The following is a 24,493-nucleotide window of genomic DNA, read 5'->3' as shown; positions in this document are numbered from 1 at the left end:
TATTTGTTGTCTCCATGTGCTTTAGAATAAATGAGACAAATATTTTGCTTAAATGGTGAAGAATGTAAATGCTTTTTATGTACCCTATGTTGTTGTTCTCAATCTATGTCCAAGAGTTGAATTTTGCATCATAGTTATGTAAAACAGCAAATTGGAAAGTCTTAAAAATACAGGAAGTACAATACAAAACCAAATTATTAAATCATCATCATCTTACCCAATATGGTACAAACTCTGAATGTAAGACCAATGTTCACAGTATATTCAGGTGTTTTGGAGCAGATTACTTTGTTATTTATATAAATGATTATTGGTGCTGGCATACCTAGTATACAATGCTGGCACAATAAACATGTTTGCTACTTATGGTTTCATTTTTTACATCCATATTCCACAATTTATCAAGGAGTTTAAAGTGAGTTAACATGGACATTGCTACTTTTTATCCCCACGCTGAAAAAACTCTACTTAGTGAGGTAAATGGGCGCTGATTTACCTCCAATCACACTATGATTTTCTGTAACTGAGGATAGATTTGAATTTAAATCAACCAAGTCCAAGTCCAGAATCTTAAAACACACTGGGTGTGTTTTATAACTTATTTACTGTACTTATATCCTTTTTCCTCCGAAGTTCACAGTGTTCCCCTCTGACAGGAAGCAATCTACATAGGAAGATAGCATCTATTCTTATAATAATCAATTATTAGAGTTGGAACATATGTCTATTATGTCTTCTACGTAGTTGGGAGAGGCAAGACAAGATTTGGTGCTGTATTTGAGCTGCTTTACAACATTCCAGAAAACTAGGTCACTTTTCACCCATCTGCCTTCAGTGCACATGTTTAAGCTCTTATAATGGAGATTTTTTGTTGACCTGCCCAAGGAGATTCAAAGTTTGTACTTGTAATGTAAACGTATAAAATATTTGGATCAAAATGTATTTATTTCAGAAGAACAGTAATCAATTTGAGAAATGTTTCAGCCTCTCACTGCATGAATGCATGTCCTTTTTAAAACCATAATCCCATCTTTTGGTGCAAGATAAAGTTCTGTCTTGGATATGTTGTGGCTTTAATAAGCCAACATTTCTAAATTAAATATGTATTGATTCTCCAGGATTGTAAAACAAGGTTACTGTACTCTGGTCCTTGTACAAAACAGATCATCGCATGCCATAGACTTTATGGCAATATAATATATAATTTCATCACAGAGCGTTTAAAAATAAGTTATAGACCTCCTTATGAGACAATTTGTCAAGATTTGATAGATTCCCTTGATTTTGTTCTGAAAGGAATGAAAAAATACACGCTGAAATGCCGTATTCCTGCAATAGCAAACAGCCGTTTTATTCTGAATAATTCAGCATGTTTCTCAAGGATCTGAGAAACTGATGGGGACACGTTTTCTAGTTTCACTTAGTTATATAAATATTGAGTAAATTTTTAGAAAGTGAAATTAGAAACCTGTGACGCATAGCTAACTGAACAATAGGCAGATTTTATAAGGAAAATTAAATTAAATATTATTAAATAAGAGTAGAACTAGACTGCAAGTAGGTTGAAGCAACCTGCTCTTGTAACATGCCTTGCAATTTGACTTTGATGGTGAACTGGTTCTCTTTAAGATTATTAATGACCTCTCACAACCAGGCCTCTTTCATATCCCCTTCATCAATCAGAGTGTACTTCTGTTGATGGGTCTCTCCTTGAACTTAAAAGGCCAAAAGTCGTTTGCTTGATCTCCCTGAGAAGGGATAGTACAGAATTTACAACAGATGTTTTCATGCATGGTTGCCCTCCCTCCTAGCTCCTCTTCTGCTGAGGACAGGGCTTGTTTTCCAGGAGGGAGGATTTTCAAACGGAGCAGAAGCAATACCGCCATTAATAGAGTAGTCTTAAATAGATTAGTTATGATAGATTGGAGGGATTATTTTCCTCAGGCATTTGCAAAACAACACTTCTCTTTACTCACTTCCCTTTATTTTCTTAGGAATTGGAAAGGGTAGGAGTGAAGTATTAGCCTCTCTTTTTATTTCAACTAATATCACATAAGCTTAGTGTTGAGAAAACTAAGTTCATAATAAGCATTTCGTAGTACTTTAAAAACTTGAGCAAGACAACTGGTCAGATGAGGGTGCAAGTCGTGAGAAAAAATTTAGACATCTAGCTTTAATTGTGGCAGATTGGTTGGTATTCCATTTCTATAAGCACTCATCTCACCTTCATGACTGGGTAGCTTACAATTAAACCATCAACAGTACCAAAACAAACAAGAACATAAACTAACTTTACAAACAATACAAAGTTAAAAACAATTTAAACATTTTTTTAAAAAAACTACAATGCAGTCACCAGGAGAGTACATTCAAGAATCATACAAGTAGTCCTCACTTAATAGCTGCCTTATGTAGCATCAACGGTATGATGGGGCTGAAAAAGTAGTTTTACTACTGGTCCTCATACTGTCGGAGCAGTGTCCTTGAAGTCGTGGTGGAGATTCAAACGGTATGTAAAACCTCACTGGTCTGGGTATTAGACAATATGGTTGAGTCCATACAAAGCTTATGTTGATTTGTCAGCAAGTCTGGTTTTATCCTAGTGAAGTTTTATGTATGTTTCCTTTTTTAAAAATGTTTCATGCTATTTTAAAATATTTAGTAACCTTAAGGTTTTGAGATGGATAGTCATGTAAGTGGAGAAATAAATCAATAAAATGGTAGATCTAATTGTGAGATTACATCTCAGCCCCCTTCTATTCCTAATGCCTATTAAAAGAGGCGGAGTTTCAATCAGGTGTCTGCAGTCAATTAATTTGCCTTCTTTTATGGATGCCATCTGGGTTTCTGTTTCCAAACTGAATCCACCTGGCCCTCCATGATGTAACTCATTCAACACATATCCTTCCTATTTCCCCCACCACACTAATCCTGTGAGGTGAGTTGGACTGTGAGAGAGTGATAGGCCCCCAAGGTCACCCAGCCAGCTTTCATGTCTAAGACAGAACTAGAAGTCATCGTCTCCTGCTTTCTAGCCTGATGCCTTAACAAGAAGATCAAAGTGGATTTTGTATGTAAACATTGACATACAAAGCTCCCGCCCACTCCTTTTTGAGTAGGGTTGCTTTCATGCCACTTGTGGCATGCTGGAGTTCTAAACAAAAGAACGCTGAGGGTTTTATAGGTGAGATATTCTGATTGTGAATAGACCGTATTTAGTCCTCTTTGCTTCACTCCAAGTAAAAGTTAATGTTCCCTCAGATTATACAATTTTAGTTATACTGTATAATTTAACTAGTACTTACATTTCATTCTTATTTTATTCCTAATTTAATAGGAATTCTTTATGTGCCTCCAAGCTTGGAAAAATCATTGCATACATGATTGACTATTGATCAAAATATTTTTAAAATGTTTATATTTGTTGTGAGTCGCTCAGAGTTCTTTAAGATAAGCAGCTATGCAAATCTTTTAAATAAGTAAATAAATATTTGGACTCACTTGCAACTCAATGTGTTATGATCAGGATGGGTGCATTAAACATTTCTAGATACTTTAATGTTGTGTTTTAGCAGAAGTAAAGCTGCTTTAATCTTTCAGATGAGAGAGTGTTCTTTTTTTTTTAGCGTACATAAAATCTTCAGTTTTCTTTTTGCCAATAAGTTTTTTTTTTTTTACTGTTATCCCATACCTTCCATATCACTAAATAACTCAGCAAATGGAGCCCCGGAAAGTGCTAAAAACAGTGCCTATTCTTAGGGGATTCATTCAAAGGTTTACATTTTTTAAAAGGCCACTGAATTTTTGATTGATGACTGTTTTCCTTTGCATGGGAAAAAATATAAACAATTGTAAAACTTCAACACAGTCTATTTTAAGAGCAACTAATGTTGACTTCAAATATTGATTGAAGTACCCAGAAAGTAGTACAATCTCATGAGATAAGCATACAAGAGGTATGAAAGAAGCAGGGAATAAATATGGAAATGGCTTTAGATTTACAACCTTTTGCACAATCGTACAAGACTAGTTTAATCAAGTCCCTACGACAGCTATTAATAGCTTGGCTGCTACGTGTTTTACTAATGGAAGAAGAGATTGACCATTTACTTTTTTAAAAAATCTCATCGTGTCTCCCTGCAGTCTTCTTTTCTCCATATCAAACATGACCCAGGTTTTCAATCTTTCCTCATACATTTTTCCTTCAATCACTTATTAATTTGGTTGCGGTTCTGTGGCCAGGACTGGAATAATACAGGTATAATAATACACTTCGTGACTGTTGAAAGTTACTACGGCACTGAAAAAAAGTGACATGACCATTTTTTACTGTTACCACCTTTCCAGTATTCCCCATGATCACGTGATCAAAATTCAGATGCTTGGCAACTGGTTCATATTATGTGTCCCAAGGTCATGCGATCACCCTTTGCAACCTTCTCACAAGCAAAGTCAATGGGCAAGCCAGATTCGCTTAACAACTGTGCTACTTAACCACTGCAGGGATTCACTGAACAACTGTGGCAAAAAAGGTTGTGAAATTGGGCAAACTGGCAACATAATGTCTCACTTAGCCACAGAAATTTTGGACTCCATTTTGGTCGTAAGTTGAAGACTACCTGTAGTCTAAGTGAAATCTGATCAACACAGAATAGAAATGAATTATTACTTCTCTTGATCTTAAACCTGTATCTGTTCCAACTTTTCCTGCTATAAAGTGTTCTACCAACCTGATCTACCAAATTATGGGACAGAGCATAATGCTTCCGCTTTATAGCCCCTGATATAGCCAACAAAGGAAGGAGAGCCCATGGCTTAGAGCAGTGGTGGCTAACCTTTTTGGGCTCCCATGCCAGCACCCAAAAGTCAATATGCACAGGGCCCGCCCACATGCGCGCAAGACCCCATGCACCCCACGCATCTCTGCGCATGCACATGCATCTCCTGAACACACCCACACACATGCGCACCAGATACCTGACAATCAGCTGTTGGGCGGGCAGCATGTGCGCATGCACACTGGGGCTCTTCCAGGCGACCTCTCGCATGCTGGCAGAAGTGGCTCTTCATGCCACTTCTGGCAGCATGCCATAGGTTCGCCATCACAGGCTTAGAGGTTAATACATCTACCTAATTTGCAAGTTGCCTGGGTTCAAATCCCAGAAGGGTATGGCTAGCTGATGAGAGCTAAACAGCTTGAAATACTGGTCTCCCTTTATTTCTTTGTTGGTAAAATGTATTTCCCCTATAGTTTGCAACCATTTTTGGACAGATACATGGGAGCTGTAGGGAAAAGGAGGAAACCCATTCCACCAAGATCTCCATTTCATTCAAGAGTAGGCATCACGGGCAATCACCTATTCACCTGTTAACTCTCAGGCGCATGATATCATGAGCTTTAGACCTAAAAAGCTGGTGCCATGATAAATGCATCGCTTTTCAAACAGCTGTTGTAAGATTCTGGCTTTTCTGAAAGCTAAATTTCAAATAATATTTGTATTTCTAAAACTCTTGACCTAAAAGTCTTATTACTGCACTATTCAACTTTCTTCGCTTGAACTATGAGACTAGAAGAAAAATCAGATAGCCCAGTGCTGACAGCTGTTGCTCAGCTACTCAATCCCATCGTCTAGCTAGAGCTGAACCATTTAACAAAGTCTTCCATTACCTGCCCCTTTAGAACTCATTTTCTCTCTGCCTATCTGTCTTTTCCAGACAGCCTACTGGCCTGCTTAGCTTAGAAGAAATTCCTTCAGTTTCGCCTAGAGGGACTAAGGGGGTACTGAGAGCAGCATCTGACTCAGAATTGATTTGCTGGAGCACTTCGTGAGGTGCATTTCCTGCAGTCCTGGGAGCTGGAGAAAATGCAGGCCTAGAGGCATCCGTGAGAGCAGGCAAGTTTAGAAAAATCCTGCTGATTGCTTCTGATCCTGCCCTGTGTCGTTTTTTTGGATGCACCAGCAAACCCAAAACCATTTGATACTTGGCAAGCTGGGCTTGGCATATGCTTGGAAATCCACAAGCAAGAGGGGAGCTAAATTAAAAATAATTGAGAGAGAAGCAAACACAACCAAGATGCAACATTTGGTGTTTCCTTAGGCTCCAGCTGTGAGCCGTGTCTGTCTGGAATTTAATGTTCAAGGCAAAGCGTGTATCTATAGCTTGAGCCTTAAGCACAATAAATTCTGGGGGTTCTGCACATGCTCCATTTCTTCCCTGCTAGACGAAAAGGCAATAATGCTACCCAAATTTTCCTCTGCAAAGAGACCCAAGATGACAACAAGCTTTCTGCTTGGCTGCTTATTTGAAGTGGAATCAAAGAGACACAAACACTGACATACACCGTTTTCCTCATTGAAGCCATATGATCTGATGTGGGCACAACAATGGCGCTGCAAACTATTGGAAAGACAAGCGGACGATGGACTGTAGGATGACCAAATGCTAGCTGGGAGAGACCTGGAGAACGATGCCTTTCATGGTCAGGCCTAGAACTGAAAAGACTGTTGGGTAATCCTATATAACTGTGCCCAGTTCTACTTGCTTTATTCTGAATGGTTTTTTTTTTTAAAAAAAATTATAGGTAGTCCTAGGGTTACATTTCATTTAGCGGCCATTCAAAGTTACAACGGCACCGAAAAAAGGTGACTTATATGACCATTATTCACACTGATGACCACTGCAACACCTCCCATGGTCACGTGATTAAAAATCCAGGTGCTTGGCGATTGGCTCATTGTTGTGAGGGTTGCAGTGTCACGGGGTCATACAATGACTTTTTGCGCTCTTCTGCCAAACAAGGTCAATGGGGAAGCCGGATTCACTTAACAACAGGGTTACTACCTTAATGACGGCAGGGGTCCACTTACCAACGGTGACCCGAGAGGTCGTAAAATGGGGCAAAATTCACTTAACCACCGTCTCGCTTAGCAACAGAAATGCTAGGCTCAATTGTGATCGTAAGTCGAGGTCCACCTGTACCCAAGGAACCCATGAGCTCAGAGGTCTCCAAACTGGGCGACTTTCAGACTTGTGGACCTCAACTCCCAGAATTCTCCAGCCAGCTGGAGAATTCTGGGAGTTGAGGTCCACAAGTCTGAAAGTCGCCCAGTTTGCTCAAAAGAAGTCATCTGCAGCGGGGCAAGAGAGGCAACACGCCTCGTGAGGTGGACCCATCCCATTCCCACCCGTCCCTCCCCTCCTGCAGCAGACATCACAAAGCAAAGGCCGAACAACAGAACTCGCGAGGGTGCTTCGCCGTTGCGAATGCCTGGGCTCTGTCCTCTCATCCAAAACCCCTGAGGGGAAGTCAGCACTCTCGCAGCAAGCTTTAGGCCAGGGTGTCCAACCTTGGCAACTTTAAGACTTGTGGACTTCAACTCCCAGAATTCTTTGCTGGCTGAGGAATTCTGGGAGTTGAAGTCCACAAGTCTTAGAGTTGCCAAGGTTGGACACCCCTGCTTTAGGCTTTCCTTTCCTGCCCTTGGAAGCTATATCGCCCCGGGTTCAGCTTAGCAGTCCCGGCGGAGGCGGCGCATCCACTCCAGGCCAGGAAAACCGGGCCCGACGTCCTTGCGGCTGGCGAGGGGCGTGCCGGGGAGGCGTCTCCTTCGGCCCCGGTCGAAGGCGGCACTAGAGGCAGGAGCGGAGGCTCGGTGGCAGGGGGACGATGGTGGAGGTTTGGTACATGGACGATTCCCGGGAGGACCCGCGGAAGCCGCATCGCCTACAGCCGCATCGCCCGGTCAGCCTAGAGCAGCTGAGCCGGCTCGGCGTCTTTTACTGGAAAGTAGGCAGAGGAGGAGGAGGAGGAGGAGGAGGGAGGCCGGGCCTCGTCCCGAGACTTGCCAAAAGCTGCCCGGGATCTGGCGCGGAAGCCCGAGGCAAACGCGACTGGCTTGTGCTCCGTGGCGGGGATGGCTTCTCCGGCATTGCTTGGGAAGGCCGAGCCCCGAATCCCCCCTTAGCGGCGGAGCACACTGGCCGCCCTCATGCAGAGCCCTTTATTCTTGAGTTAACCGGGGCTTGCTAAAGCCTTGGAGAGGCTGTGGGGAAAAATGGTTTCTTTCTTTCTTTCTTTCTTTTCTTTCTTTCTTTCTTTCTTTCTTTCTTTCTTTCTTTCTTTCTTTCTTTCTTTCTTTCTTTCTTTCTTTCTTTCTTTCTTTCTTTCTTTCTTTCTTTCTTTCTTCCTTCCTTCCTTCCTTCCTTCCTTCCTTCCTTCCTTCCGCTTTCTTTCTCCTTCCTTCCTTTCTTCCTTCCTTCCTTCCTTCCTTCGTTCCCTCCCTCTGTGACATACACATGCACCCGTGCGCACGCTTCTTTTCTCGTTGGTCTTTCCTGCTGATTTTTTTAAAATTTGGTGTAGCATTTCTTTTATGCCTTTTCCCCGAAAAAATGCATTAAAATAAGCGATACAATTATGGCGACGATACAGCGGAAACTGACAGCTCCTGCAAGTTCTGTTTTAACGGCTGGCATTTGCTTTAGTGACAAAACACGATCATATTTTCACATTTTCAAATTATGCTTTGGATTGCCCCTCTTCTATGTTTATCCCCTTGATTTATATTAAAGAGGGCCTGCAGTTACCTTATTTTCTGGGTTTCACAACACTTGAACTAACAGAACAGAAGTTTGAACATGCACACAGCTGCACAAAACACACACTATCTAACCAAATTTATTGTCTACTGTGCAATATTGCCAGTTCAGTCACTTGCTGGCCTGGTGAAGCTTGTGTGAGTCCGGCCTCTTGGCCTTTCCGGGTCTAATTTATCCAACAGGATCATTGCTGTAGTTCTCTGAGACATTAGTGGGTCATGAAAGGAAATTTGCAAAACAAATATAATTATTAATAACAGTATTCATTAGCATCCCTGGTCATATCTGCTGACACCTTAACAGCTGACAAATTTATCATGGTCCAAGCTTTCATATATTAAAATTCACCTCTGCAGGTCCACTTTGTGTTCTGTTTAGTTGACCAGAAGAATATCATGCATTACTGATATAAATATTGATACCAATAAGCTATAAAGGCAACAGATGTATGCAAATTACAAACAGTGATTCTTCCCTAAATGCAAAATACTCCCCGTCCCTAATTCCACCAAAAAAAAAAAAAAAAAGGCGGTACAGTGCATCCTTTCCCCTTGCCCTGATTGACTGTTTGAGCTGGGATTGATGAGAACTGTACTACTGAACTGGAAGGGAACTGCTCAGGGAAGGCTTGATTGGACCTCATTTAGTTGCAAATCATTTTACTTGGAAGAGGCACAAGGTTTGTTCCCTGTTGTCATGAAACTATAAAATCCATCGGTTCCTTGGACTTCTTCCCGTTGCTGTAGGACAGGTTCCTGTCTTGTGAGGCAGAGGGCAGGATTTAAAAAACAACAACATACAGGATAGTCTACATTAGTAATGCTGGAACCTAATTTTAGTTTTACCCCGGAGGCTAAAAAAAATACAAAAGCCAGATTGGGTGACTTAACTGAGGGGTTGCAGATTCTGTACCTTCAGCTCATTTTTCCTGTTTTGCATGGCTGCTGGTGAGGGACCAGCTGCTACAAAATATATTCTTACTATGTGGCAGATAGGTTGCTCATACTCAGGTTGGACTCCAATCAGAGAGGTCCTGTTGAAACATTCGGGAATGAGGAATGGCATATTGTTGGGTCTGTGTGGTATCAGCTTCTCTGAGGGAAAGGCTGGCAGGAGGTTTTGGCATGCCCTTTCTTCAGGAAGACATCATTGGGCCCAATGGCCTTGGACAACTATCATCTGGTTTCCAGCCTTCCCTATTTTTAGGAAAAATGTGAAGATGGTGATTAGGTTTTAACTTGAGAGGGCGCTGGAATAAACAGATTGCAGTAGAACCTCTGGTCAAGAATGCTTCTGAGCCACGACCAAATCTGGTTCTGACCAAAAAATTCACATTTTTGTTTTTTCACGGCCAATTTCCCCTTCCATGCCATTTATTTTTGTAAGTGCCAAATTTCCAAAATTAGGTTCGGGTCATGACCAAATCAGATTGCGAACAAAGTTATGGAACGAATTACGGTTGTGACCATAGGTTCTACTGTATTTAGGCTCATTTCAGTCGGCTTTTAGACTGGGGTTTAATGCAAAGACAGTTTTGGTTATGTTTGTGGATGGTCTGTGGTGAAGCTGGTATTGAAGTGGTGTGGCCGTCTTTTCGCTTCTTGATCTCTCAGCAGTTTTTGATACCGCTGATAACTGGGATGTGACTTTTCATTTCTAAGTGATGCGGTCATAAAGAGGAACATCACATGACCATTTATTTATTCAGCTAATGGTATGTGTTAGCCAGGGATCACCAAGAGGGCTGCCTGCCTCTGTGAAAGTAATTTTTTCGGGCGGAAAAAAGAAAGGAATCTACCTGCAGGATGCTTGAATGCCAGTAGGCATTTAGGAGAGACTCCTTTCTTGTCCCTATGTGGTTTATTCGCTCATGGGAATTGAGGCCCCAGGCTGCTGACCTCAGTGGTGTGCAAGTCCAGTGTCTTATCACGTGAGCCACTTGAGTCACACAACCATGTTGTGTAACAATGGCAACAGTTCCCATTGCCTTTGTTTAAATGAAAATTGTGGGCTGTTAAACAAGGATCTCCTCACAAGTTGTGGCTTACAACAAGCAAAGTCATTGGGGATGCTCTTAGGAAGTTCCGATTGCTGGGCAGCTCACAAGCAGGCCGGCAGGTGGGAAAATGGCTGTGGTGGCCAAGTGAATATATTCAGGAAGGAATTGAAGCTTCATTTTGCTGATTTTCATGTTCCTTTGCCATCTTCTGCTGTTGCTGATGAGGTGCACCAGAGCCTGGCCCTTTGTGAAACAGTTGTTGACCAGGGGAGACCCTCGAGAAGGTTGTATGTGACCTTGGGAAAAGGCCTTATGCAGCCTTTTGAAGGGCCAGCTTGGTCACACAACATCAGCAGCAGGAGGAAGATGGCAAAGGTCACCTGGAGGTGGCAGAATGAGTGGTCATTAAATAAGGACTATCTGCATGCTTCGTATTACATCATATAATCATATAATCATATAATGATGTAATGAATTTTAGTCCTCAGTTCCTCAGGCATGTTTACCAAATCCAATCCATGACATTTACTCATTATGTTCATCATGTAATAATTATACAGAACATCACAGGGACCATTTGTAGTTGGCTTGGTGATTGCATTTTTTTTTGGTTTCAAGATGAGATTGTGGAAGAAAATGTTAATGATATACTTGCAGTCAGTACCAGTTTTTATTTTTGCTGATTGTATGGAATTCCATCTTTATTTATAGAATATATAGTTGGTTTGAAATTGATGATCCTCCAATTATGACCATGTGTGGAATTATCTTTTACTTTGTTGAAAAGAAGGTATTTGTTCTGAATACTGAATTTTCTTGGCAAAAATCTGTTAGTCTGTCTCCTGCTTGGTTTTGTATACCCAATGCCAACTGTTCTTATTATTGCTGGTGTAGTGCTTTAGTGTATAGTTAATTTACCTTTTTTAGGTGTGGGGTCAAACAGATGTTGCAAGTTGGCTTACAACTAATCATGTGGATCACTGAAATGTTGAATGGCTTCTCTTGGAGTTGAGAACATTCTATTGTTTAGTCATGCTTAAAGATAAACTAACATTACTACACTAACTTTACTAACTACATTGACTTTGGCACCCTTTTGGTAAGAAGGACACCTAATCATTTTTTCCTGTGATTTCTACAGTAGAAGATCTGTTATTTGGTTCTTTTGATATGACTTATTTACAGTGGATGACCTTTTTCTGAGATTGTAGCCTCTCAGCAGTATTATTTTTGGTATCATTGCAGTACACAAGGCTCTTTATGACTCCAATTATGAAGTCTGTGAAGGACTGTTTTCCTAGTCATTCATCAACAATTTGTATTTATTTAGGTAGAATTGGTTAATTTAACAGGTAGACCTTAAAAACAAATACCTTAAAAAGCAAAAATCCAAAATCTCCTACACCTTTGTTTTGCCTTGTTACTTTATTGTACACCTAAAAAAGTGGAAAGTTATTACTTTATAATAGCTTTCCTCAGCCTGATTCCCTTTGGATGTGTTGGATTTCAGCTACAGTGATAGAAGGTCATTATGTTTTGGGATTATGGGAATTGAAATCCAACACATCTAGAAAACAGGAAAACTGCATTAGAAAAGCCAGGGCAATCCGTTGGTGACCTGGGCAAGATAGATGCATTTGTACTTTTCTCAGCTTGATATTGCCACTCCTTCCTTTGAAATAGTGTTATTACATTTAGAAGGAGGGCAAATACAGGTCCTGTTAATATGGACCTGAGCAGTATCAAAAATGGATAAATTTGCTAGGAAAGTCCTATTTGTCTTGTCAGGATTTAAACTTAATTCCATTTGTTAGCTTGATTCATGCTGCTTTCAGTACTAAGACTAATTTTGTTGTTTTGGAAATCTGCCCTCTTGGTGATAGCAAGCTGCCTTGAGGAAAATCCAGGGAAGGACTTAAGCAAGGGTTTAAAATTCTTGAGGTAGCTGTTTTCCCTTCTCTGGAAAACTTAATGATGACATTACAAGGCTGGCTTTGTCATAATCATCATTTTTGAAGAATCAAAATGATCTAGAAAATAAGAATATTATTGCTAATCTCTGAAAATGCTTTATCCTTTAAATAAGCAATCCTGATTATCCTTGATCCATGTATCTATTTAGATTCATGTTTCAATTGTGGGATTGTTCTGACGGCATAGTGTATCCATCCATTCATATTAGACTGATGGGTTTGGGTTTTTTTGCAGAATTGCGGGATAATATATCAGTACATGAATGCTTACCGAATCAGGAAAACTGATGCTCTGCATGACTTGGAAGTGTCCGTGCATGCATCTATAATTAGTTATTTATCTGAAGGAAATATTAATTTGAAGATTAGGACAATTTTGCTTTACTGAATTGGTATTTGTGCTGTGTCAACCACAAGAGTTCCAAAAGGATGTAAAACACTTGGTTATCTAAACTGAGTATTCCACCTTTTTTTTTCTTGACCACTATTTTTTTTTCTTTTTGACAAATGATTCATAGCTTCTTAAAGACACACTGGTGAGTTTTCAAGAGAAGAAAGTTGCAGGGCTGCATGTGAAATCTTTGGAAAGTGAATCGATGTAAACTATTATGATTGCAAAATCTTGTTGTGCTGAGCCTTAGGTGACCCAATTTTCAATGGTGTGTGAAGCATAATCATATTTAAACAAGTCATCTTTTTGTAGCCCTATTTCTTCCTCAATTCAGCATGAAAAAAATGCCTTAGAGAGATCTTAATTTCCTTGTACACCAGAATGCCAGTTACCTTGTTTTGAATAAGTGAACTAAGACAGTCCCTTTTTTCCCCATTTTGTAGCTGGATGCTGACAATTATGAGACTGACCCAGAATTAGCAAAAATTCGTAAGGAGAAGAACTATTCTTGGATGGATATAATAACAATAAGCAGAGATATGCTGCCAAATTATGAAGAGAAGGTAATAACTACAGCTTTGTTTGAGCTTTGGGAGGATTGTAAAGACTGGAATTTACCGCTAGAGTGTGTGCCAGTTTTAAAAGTTTCTACTCTGCTGTGTGAGCAGTGGATTTCCTTTGTTTAAGAAGTATGTTCTGCTTCATATCTTCTGTAAGAAGAATATGTGAGTGTATAAGTGTAGATATCTTTTATCTGCTTTCTAATTTTTATAACAATGTTCTGGTAACTTAACAGCCAGAGAATTCTGTCATGTGAATTTATTGATAGAATGTACCACTTTTAAATAAATATATATTTTTCTAATGCCTGGTGAAATGACACATGTTTAATTTATACTGCTCCTGTTAAAGTTACTCTCTCAGAATAGTGGTTAACAGATAATGCTGGGGCTAAGCCATAAATACGCTTATTAGGCTTAGAATATTATTGTGGTTTATTTAATAAACAATGGCTAAGCAAAGGAAATGGCATGGAAAAGGAATGTTCAAATGAGTTGGGGACTAAACAAAGTAGTTTTCCTGACATAAGAGTGTGTACAGTGTACCAAGCTTCCAAAGGAAATGGAAATAACAAGCGTGAGATTTTTAGAGTGATAATTCAGGAAGAGAGATTTGTCTTTAATTTTCTTAGGTGGTTGTCAAGGCAATGCATTTGAAGTGCTATGAATATTTTAGTAGATAGCTGGAGAAAATTAAGAATACATACCTGATCTATTTCTTGATTCATTTTAGGTATATCATCACTTGTAGTTGGCATTAATTTTTAAAAATTATCCTTAGAAAGACAAAATACTTATGTCATTAAGTTTTTTTATTTACTAGATTTAGACATTCTTCTAGCAGTAATAGGATGGATGGTAATAACCTGGCTTCTGAAAAATAGTTAGGCCACTGAAGGATTCATTGTCAGAAACCTGTCAAAAGGAGATAGATACATAGATGCAAAAACAAAATAAATAGATGAAGCTTTGCTTTGGCTACAACCTCTGAAATCTGATCCTTCCTAATGTCCTATCTTCCTAGAGATAGAAGATTTAATTCTGTCACACTTTTATTTATTCTTACTACTGGTATCAGATATCGGACTACGGAATAGAAAATATAGAAATTAATTAGTTCTTCAGCAGAGGGTTGATAAATTTCATGAAAGATGGAGCCTGCCATTTCAAAACTGACATTGCAAAAGGTTATCTGTGAAGTTTAAATACCAGATGTTGCCCATGCTCAGAATTAAAGGGTAAGGATTGTTTTTGTAGTTCCTTTTCTTGGTTTATATTAATACACTTCTTATGGCACTTAAGAGAAAGAAAAAGCCTGAGTAGGAAGGGAGGCAGGCAGGCAGGAAGAAAACAATAGTATTCCTTTGGGATATATCCATAGCCACCGAATCTACTGATTTATTTATAGCAAGAATTCAGCTGTCCCCACATTGGTTGGTGCTCTCTGACTGTGAAAAAAACAATATTCTGGCTAAGAGTTGTGTTTTCAGCACATCTGGAGGAAATCCAGTCAGAGAACACTGCATTTTGAGTGTAGATCTAGTGACTGGGTTTATACAACATATTAACCTTCAACATATTAACAATATAGCCAGTCTGATCTGGTGATTAAGATGCCAGATTAGAAAGCAAGAAATCATGAGTTCAAGTCCTTCCTTAGCCATGAAAACTAGCTGGTAGATCTTGGGCCAATCACTCACACTCAGCCCAACTCATCATGTCACAGGATTGTTGTTGTGGGGAAAATAGAAGGAGGAAGATGTGTTTGCCGCCTTGAGTTATCTGTAAAAATAATAAAGATGGGATATGTATATATGTGTGTGTGTGTGTATATGTATATGTATATGTGTGTGTGTGTGTGTGTGTGTGTGTGTGTATATGTATATGTATACATATGTATAATATATATATATATGTGTGTGTGTGTGTGTATGTATGTATGTATATATAAAAATATATATTATTCAAAAAAGCTGCATTTAACAATGCCATTGTTTAACATAAAATATGAATCAAGCCATTGTGACTTAGTCCACAAGCCATGATTTAAACATATATATAGAACTAGAAGCCAAACAGCAAGATCACAACTCACCAGCTCAAATCCCCAGCAACTAAGACTAACCGGAGCACAGCCAAGCCCCACCTGAACAGAACACGCCTCCAACCAATCAGAACACGGCTAACCCCCAACCAATCAGAACACAACCAAACCCCCTACCAATGAGAACACACCCCACCCAATCAGAACACAGCCAAGCCCCCACCCAATCAAGTCCCACCCCCACTGGCAGTTAAAAGGAGGAAGCAGCTGCAATCTCACATTACTCTGAAAAGCACAGAGCCGGAGACAGAAGCCTGAAGATGATGAATGAGACTTCATGAAGCGTTGCCTAGATACTTGAATCTTACGCGGAAAAAACCGAACAACCAAAGATCCATATATATATATATATATATATATATATATATATATATATATATATAATATATATATATATATATATAGTTTAAATCATGGCTTGTGGACTAAGTCACAATGGCTTGTTTCATATTTTGTGTTAAACAATGGCATTGTTAAATGCAGCTTTTTGAATAAGTGACTAATAGAAGTTACATGTCACCAGAGGTGGTATTCAGCAGTATTCTGACCAGTTCTAGAGAACTGGTAGCAGAAATTTTGAGTAGTTTGGGGAACCGACAAATACCATCTCTGACTGGCCCCACCCCCATCTATTCTTTGCCTCCTGAGTCCCAGCTGATTGCCTGGGTGTTCTTTTGTTGCCTTCCGCAGGAGAACGGAGCTGGAAAGCAGGTTACTGGGGTGGGGAGGGAATGGGATTTTGCAATAACTTCCCCTGGAGTGGGGAGGGAATGGAGATTTTACAGTATCCTTCCCCTGCTACACCACCAAGCCATGCCCACAGAACCGGTAGTAAAAAATTTTGAATCCCACCACTGCATGTCACCCTAAACCAAAACAAACATTACATTAATAGTTTAATTCAGTCAATCAATGTAAATTTGTCCACTGAATTCCTTAAAGATTTGCTGAGTGCTCCTGAAGAATTATCACCAGATTACTGGTAGTCCTCGACTTACAACCATTTATTTAATGACCACTTGAAGTTACAGTGGTACTGAAAGAAATGACTTATGATCAGTCCTCCTATCTACTGATCATCGCAGCCTCCTCATGGTCGCATGATCAGAAATTAGGTGCTTGGTAACTGGCATCTGTTTATGATGGTTGTAGTATCCTGGCCATTATCCCAGCCAGGCTTCTGACAAGCAAAGTCCATGGGAGAAGCTGGATTCACTTTATGACTGTGTGATTCACTTAACAACTGCATTGATTTGTTAACGACTGTGTCAAAAACATCATAAAACTGGGTGCAACTCACTTAACAACTGCCTTACTTAGCAATGGAAATTCTGGCCCCAATTGTGGTCATAAGTCGAGGACTACCTGTCCTATCATGCATTATACGGGGGTCTGGCCTTGAAGACTGTGTTGAAGCACCAATTAAAAGAAAGCAATTGTTAAGGGGAACTTAGTTGAATAGATCAACATACTTTTGTCTTAAACAAGTGAAAATAGTACTTGGTTTTTCTGAGCATGGTTTGAGGTTTTAGTTCTTTGTTTTAATTGAATCTAAAGCCCTGAACACCTCTCCAAGTCAAACAAAGTGCATAATAATGGCACCACAGTTTTGTCTGGATTGAGTTTTGGTTTATTTCCTACCATCTGTTTTATTATTGATTAGGCTTAGCAGTTCCTCAGCTTCGCTGAATCTGATAGTAAGGAGAACTGATGGAAGGAATGAAATAAGACATACGATCTCAGAGGTAGCAAATCTCTCCATAGTAGAAGACTGCATGTGAAAAGAGTCTTGATTGTCTGTGGAGAAAGAGAAGCAGGAACTAGAATGGTCTCACTGTCAGAGCTATCCTCTAAGGAAGGTCCTGGAATTGAATCCTCTGTTCAGTGCAGTAATACCGTGCATCCGGATGGCTTTCCACCCCACTCCTATGTCAAGGTGTGTCAGCTTTCTCAGCCTGACACCTCTGCTATGTGGATTTCTACTTCTAGAATGTTCAGCCTGATTCCAGCAAGAAATTCTGAGAAATGAAATCTGTAGATCCACAGCAGACTCAAAATTGACTTAGTCTTCCACCCTTCCAAGTTTGATAAAATGAGGACCCAGATTGGTGGGGGCGATATGCTGACATAAGTGCTATTGGTATTTCCCAACCTAGGCAACTTTTAAGATGTGTGGATTTCAACCAGGGGTGGGCTTCAAAAATTTTAGCAACGGGTTCTCTTCCTGGTTGCTCAGTGGGCATGGCCATGGTGGGCGTGGCCCAGTCGGCCTCCTGCACCATGATGTGTGGGAGGGCTTTTTTGCCCTCCCCAGGCTCTGGAGGCTTTCTTCAAGCCCCTGGGAGAGCAAAAACAGCCTCCCAGGGCTCCGGAGGCTCTCTGGAAGCCAGAAAAGGGCCTATTTCCGGCCTTCCCGAACTTTTGGGAGGCCCGTTTTTCACCCTCCCCAAGCCTCAGTGCATGCCTTTCACTTACCTGCATCCAAAACGGGCCACGTGGGGACTCCTGGGAGGGGCGGGGGTGGGGTGGGCAGGGCCAGCCAGGAGTGGGATTTGGGGGTTCTCCAAACTGTGCAGAATTTTAGCTAGAGGTTCTCCCAAACCAGTGCAAACCCCCAGCAGCCCATCCCTGATTTCAACTCCCAGAATTCTTAGCAATGGCTGTACTGACTAGGGAATTCTGGGACATGAAGTCCACACATCACAAAGTTGTTTAGGTTTATAAGCACTGGTTTGGATCTAGGTTGGGAAAGTTGAAGCACATAGTGTATATAAAATACTTTAGTACCTGAGGTAGAAAATCCTGGGATTGTTTGCATCTTGTCAACCCTCCTGGGTAAACCAGTCAGGAAATACAACCAGATGAGCTAAATCTACTTTATTGTAAAGGTACATTAGCAGAATCTTATAAGTCTGAAATCTTCTGCCAACACTTTTAATTAATCCATTAGATTGGGTCTTCCCTAATTTTCTTTCTCTGACCATTAAGCAACTGAGGGCTTTTCCTTTCTCTTGTCTGATTATTTCCTGGGAAGCATGTCTTCCCTTTGTCCCTCAAGGTCATTTCTCACATGCCAATACACAACCTAAAACGATATATGGAATAGCTGCTGAGTAGCTGTGACACTTCAAATCAACAGCTTGAGACCAGCCTAATGGAAGGACGAATCTTCCTCAGGGAGTCTCCATAAATATCTCTCAGTAGCAGAGAGGAGAATTTTCATTCAAATAGGTTTGTATCAGTCAATTTGATATTGCCACGTGTTAGAAAAAAAGATGCTGAAAGATCACCCTTATTCAGTCTGGTGTCTTCTAAGTCCTTTAGAAACTGCTATTTAGAACCCACAACCTCTAAAATCAAAAATTGGAAATCTTAGATGCCCTAATCCTAATGTATCTAGGTAATACTACATTGAACCCAGGTAGCTGACAGTATGATCTGTTTGAGGGGATGGCGGAGTGTGGGGGTGGGTTATGAAATTTGTGAGATTTTTTTTTACGAAAGGTACATTTGAAAAACAATGCCACCTAGAGAGAGATATGGCTTCATCTGCCCATAGATGACAACCTATTTAGTAGGACTGTTCAAGCAATTTAGAAGGGTGCTTCGCTCATTGAAATAAGCCCTCCCAAGTTGCCAGCTTGCACAGTTTTGACTAGCATGCTGCCATCTGGTCAAGGAAGAACAAAGAGCTTAAATTCTATGCTGGGCATAGAGCAGGGAACGAATACAGCCAACATGCTCATTTGCTTTTATGTAATTCTTGTTATCTGCAACAACTAGACTGGCATTTCAATACATAGCATTTAGATTGAACGTTACAAACAGCTGGTCTCAAATTGAGGCTGATGGAATGTTAAGGATTACTAGGAATGTGCTTTTAAAATGTTTCCCAACTAGATGTTCAAAGGTCAGAAGTCCTTCATCTGCTGTAAGTGTGCCGATCTACTTAATTGCTGCAAGGATAATTCTGAGAGAGCTTCAGACTCTTACCTTATAAACATTGAACAGCTGCCTATTAACAGAAGCTTGAGCGTTTTGGAAGTAGCACCTTACAATCTGTGCAGCATGCAGTATGCTATGTGTTCGTAAGAGACCTGCTCCACGAAAATGCTTCCTATTCGGTTCCTTCCCTCTCCTAGATAAAAATATTTTATGAAGAGCACTTACACCTGGATGATGAGATTCGCTACATCCTGGAAGGAAGTGGATATTTTGATGTTCGTGATAAAGACGATAAGTGGATCCGGATTGCTATGGAGAAGGGCGACATGATCACACTTCCTGCTGGCATCTATCACCGATTTGCACTGGATGAATCTGTATGAAACAGGTTTAAAATAAAATAAAATAAATAAAATAAAATCCACATGGAGTTGAGGCAGATGCAGACCAGCATATAAAAACATAGCTCTCATATACCTCGGCTATGAATCACTAATGTAGAAATGTGTGGTTAGAATCTTGAAGGAGCCTCTACAATTTCATACCCCATTTTAACAATTTTAGCATCTTACTGATGGGAAATCATTGATTTGGTATTGGTGTGATACCTTGCTTGAAATCATAGCCCCGTGTTGAAAACTTTCTTGACTTCCAAGCAACTCTCTGGGCTTAGAAATCAATTCCTAAGGTTCAGAGAAGGATAGTATTTGAGCACATATGCTTTCTCGGCTCTGAACTGCTATCTTTATAGATAAATGGAGCACTTGTGTCTCCAGCCTTGTCATAAAATCCATCTTTAGTAAGGGATTGGTGTTACCATAGCAACTATCCATTGGAGCCTCAGGAGATCTGCTCTGCTTTTTCTGTTGTTTGGCTTGTTGTGTGGGATACAAAGCATTCTGAACAGAAGGTTGAAGAAGCTAATATTTTGCTGTGTCTCTATCCTGAGTCGCCGTGGATTGAAGACCAGTGGATTGTGGGATCCTTTTGTTGGTTTTATTACATAGGGAAAATATGCATAAGGCTGCTTTTCTGAATCCCAGCCTTTGTGTTAGCCACTGTGCTGCAATGTGTTTTATTTTATTAAGATTGCTAGGCGTTCTATTCCATTCCATTTCAAAACCTTAAACCCGCCCCCCTCCACAATGCCTCCTAAATAATACAACGCAAACACACAATTCTGACTTTTAAAAATGTCTGAATCCAACACAACTTGCTATTTCTAATGTCTCTGATATTATATTGTTTAATAACTCAAACACACAGTGGCCTACCTAAGCCACTGAAATTTTTTAAAAGTCTTAATTTAAATATTAAGCAGCTGTTGCTAAAATGCAGCTACTGATTGGGGCTAACATTTAAAAATATAAATCAATAATTCTGTGGTAATATCAAGGCTAACGTGGTTATAGCATGAGCTGTGGATCACAAGCAAGAGACTACATTCCATTTTAGCTCATGTGATGAAATGAGCTATTTCTTACCCAGAGCTCCTGCTAAGAAAGAAAAGAGAGAGAAAAAGAAAGAATGTAAGAAAGAAATTATTTATTTTCTTCACTGACAGATGAAAGGTTGTGGTCTGAAAGCTTCTTTCCCTTTCTGAAATGAAGCTCTCCATTTTTTCTAGCTAAGTAGGTTAGAGATACTGACTAGGGTGAAACTAATGTTAACAGCTCAGGCTGGCCTAGGACTTTGTCCCTGGTAATCCAATTTCAAATCTGCTTCCAGGTTGCAGTTCAGTATAGTGTGTGAACTAAGCCATCCTTTGCCCAGTTACTTCCTGTATTCTCACAATAGTTGAACTAGCAAAACTAGCAAACTGGTTTTAGAGTAGCCTATTGCATCGTGATTTGTAGAAAGAAAAAGAGTATGAATTCCAATCTTGGTTGGATTGTCACAAAGATGTAGCTTAAGAAGCCATAAAGACTTTCAACATTTATGCAGTTAATGGCATGCTTGCCCTTGTGAATTGAGGGTTCAAACTTAACAGCATTTATGCAGAAGTAGATGGCCTCTTGAATTCTTGGCGACTTAAAGCTAAGATTACCGGGTTTGGGTTTCAAAAATTGCATGACAACTGGATGGCTGCCATAAGTTAGCTCCCTGCAATTATTTCCTGACATCTGTTGGTTACCTGGATTTTCTTAGTCCAGATTTGGTACTCCTGTTTTACACTCCAATAAGGGGATACTGAATAACAATTTGTGAGTTATTCCATGGACACTTTTCTACATCAGGGTAATAGTCTATGATCCTCCAGGTGTTGAGTCACAACTTCCAGGTGTGTCCTGTGCTTTCAAACCCTGTAGACTAAGGAATATCATACACAAAGCAGTAATTTCTCTTAAATGGCCGTAGTTTTCCTGCTCCCATGCTTTGAAGAACCACATCACACCAACTTTTGCTTGAGATTATATGCGCGAAAAGCACCAGCTGTTCAAATTCAGTTTTTTCCAGACTCAGGAACAAGGCCAATAAAATGATAGAACTCTAAATCTGCCAAATGTCCAAAGAACTTCTTTCCCTTATGGGACTTTGAATATATTGACTCTGGTACCTGGCTGAGTTGAAGTGATTTATATCACTATTATTTCCTTCACAATGTCAATATTACAAACCAGGTAAAGAAAATCAGACTATGGGTTTTAGCTATATTTTTAAAAGTCTGGATATGTTCTAAGGCTTGAGTAAAACCACTCTGATTCTGTTCTTAAGTATTATATTTGCTACTGCTTTTAAAAAAAATAAAAAAAATAAAAATCTCTTAGTGTTTGTGGAAAAACCACCCGAAGACCATTTTGTCCTTAATTCTTTCAGCCTTTTGATAGTTTGAGCCACATTTTTTAATGAAAGTGAATTCTTATATACTGAGTGAGAATTCTTGTGTTTCTCCCCTCAGAATTATGTCAAGGCAATGAGACTGTTCGTTGGAGAACCAGTGTGGATTGCTTACAACAGACCAGCTGACCATTTTCCTGCTCGAGCACAGTACCAACAGTTTTTGTCACAAATGGTACAATAAACCAGTAGGACATGAGGCATGGAACCACCTGCAACATCTGTAACATTAAAATGGCAAAGTGGTTATGTTAACAGCATCTGCAGGTGATAAATCTTTGATTTCCCCTCTCTCAAATATGAATTTTTAATATCAAATTTTGTCCTTGGATGAATGGATTTTTACTTACAATAGTGATTTATGTAGTTTGCAGATCTCAGTTGAGAATATCAATCCTTGCTCCTCTTACAAGCAATACTTACCTGATTCATTCCTGCATTAACTGAAAGCATTATTATTTTTGATTGTTGCTTTAATGTGGTAATGATAATAAAATAATATTCTATCTTTTAATTGTCTTTGGCCTTTTTAAGGAAACTTGTTGGGTGCTTATATCACCTACTCAGGGATTCATCTGTGTAAGATGCATATATAAATGCTCCCACTGCATGCTTGGGTTTGCAATCGCTGTATAAATGGAAAATATACAAGGGGTCATGAAAATCCAGGTATGAAGTATGAAATGTGTTTTCAATTTGTCAGTCCTACAAACAAATTGGACAGACATAGCTTTATCAGCTACAATAAACAAAACCAATCAGTCAATTCTGTGGCATTTAGTGGAACTTAAATCCACATAAATGGCCAAACTGGATGTGATGGATATGGCTGTATTTCCACACAGATTAATTTTTGCTTAAGTGAACTATATTTACTGAATTAACTGAGTTACCAAAATTTGCCCAAGTGGCTGAATAAAGTAACCTTGCCAACTGTGTTTGTAAATGAGCCGCTAACCAGCCAACAGTGTTTTAATCTAACATGTGAGCCTGGTTGATATGCAACGAGGATATCCTATGGCCGTGATGGCGAACCTATGGCACACGTGCCACAGGTGGCATGCAGAGCCATTTGTGCCGGCACGCGAGCTGCAGGCGAACTTACCCCATTGCGTATGTGTGTGCCTCATAGCTGATTTGAGGCCTTTTTCAGCTTCCCAGAGGCTTGAGGAAAGCCTTTGCAGGCCAAAAAATAGACCCGTTTCATCACTTCCGGTATTTCCGGAAATACCGGAAGTGACAAAACGGGCCTATTGTTCAGCCTGCAAAGGCTTTCCTCAAGCCTCTGGGAGGCCGAAAAAGGCCTCAAAGAGGCAGAAAATCACCTGGGAAGTGAAGTGCAGGTAAGAGGGCAGCGGCTGTGGCGGGGATTGCGTGTGCAGGAGCAGGGGGCACGCACATTGCCTTCTGGGTGCTGGCACGCAAGCGTGAAAGCGAAAACATGCACACAAATTTTGGCACAGGAGCCCAGAAAGGTTAGCAACTGCTGTCCTATGTTTTATAAAATATGTAGCAGCTGTGGAGGAACTCTGATGCTACAGAAGAATCATGATAAAAGTTAATCAAAACATTAATTGCCTAAAAATGAAAGTCATCTCTTAAAATTATATTGAATTAAAAGTAATATATTTCCATTTTCAATTATTTAAAAAGTTGTTAGGCTTAAGATGTTTGGGGTGGGGCTGAAGCTGCTTTTCTGTGCTAGGGCTGATGCTTTGGAGCAGCCTCCTTTCTGGTAGAGATTACTGTAGGCCAGTGTTTCTTAATCTCAGGAACTTTTAAGATGGATGGCTTCAAGCCCATACATCTTAAGGTTGCTGAGATTTGGAAAACAGTGGATTAAACCAAAACACTCTCTGTTTTTCAGAAATACTTAAAAGAGACTTGAACTCTTGAACATTCTCCCTAGGCTTATGTATGACATCATCTTTTTTCTGTTCCAATGGCAGCTTTTAGGTTTAGTGCATAGGTGTTTTAATTTGTTTTATGATCTATACAAGATGCCAAGATTCCTTTGATTGTGACAGGGTAAAAATGTAATAACCGAGCCTGAAATCGTGGCTGCATTTACACAATTTACTT

At 40.0% G+C, this 24,493-nt stretch overlaps 1 protein-coding gene across 1 annotated transcript; it reads left to right on the top strand.

The window, feature by feature from the left end:
- Positions 1–7,497: 7,497 nt before the first annotated feature.
- On the top strand, positions 7,498–22,925 carry ADI1 (acireductone dioxygenase 1). The gene is made up of 4 exons (XM_087916833.1): positions 7,498–7,789; positions 13,408–13,527; positions 19,771–19,950; positions 22,473–22,925. Exons 1-4 carry the CDS (start codon positions 7,670–7,672, stop codon positions 22,593–22,595), a joined length of 543 nt encoding a protein of 180 aa, XP_087772959.1. The 5' UTR covers positions 7,498–7,669; the 3' UTR covers positions 22,596–22,925.
- Positions 22,926–24,493: the final 1,568 nt, after the last annotated feature.

This window comes from Pseudonaja textilis, chromosome 1 (genome assembly GCF_049901715.1).
Source record: "Pseudonaja textilis isolate UNSWEBS1 chromosome 1, rPseTex1.2, whole genome shotgun sequence".
Classification (NCBI taxonomy): domain Eukaryota; kingdom Metazoa; phylum Chordata; class Lepidosauria; order Squamata; family Elapidae; genus Pseudonaja; species Pseudonaja textilis.
This window is presented reverse-complemented; position numbering and strand designations above follow the sequence as displayed.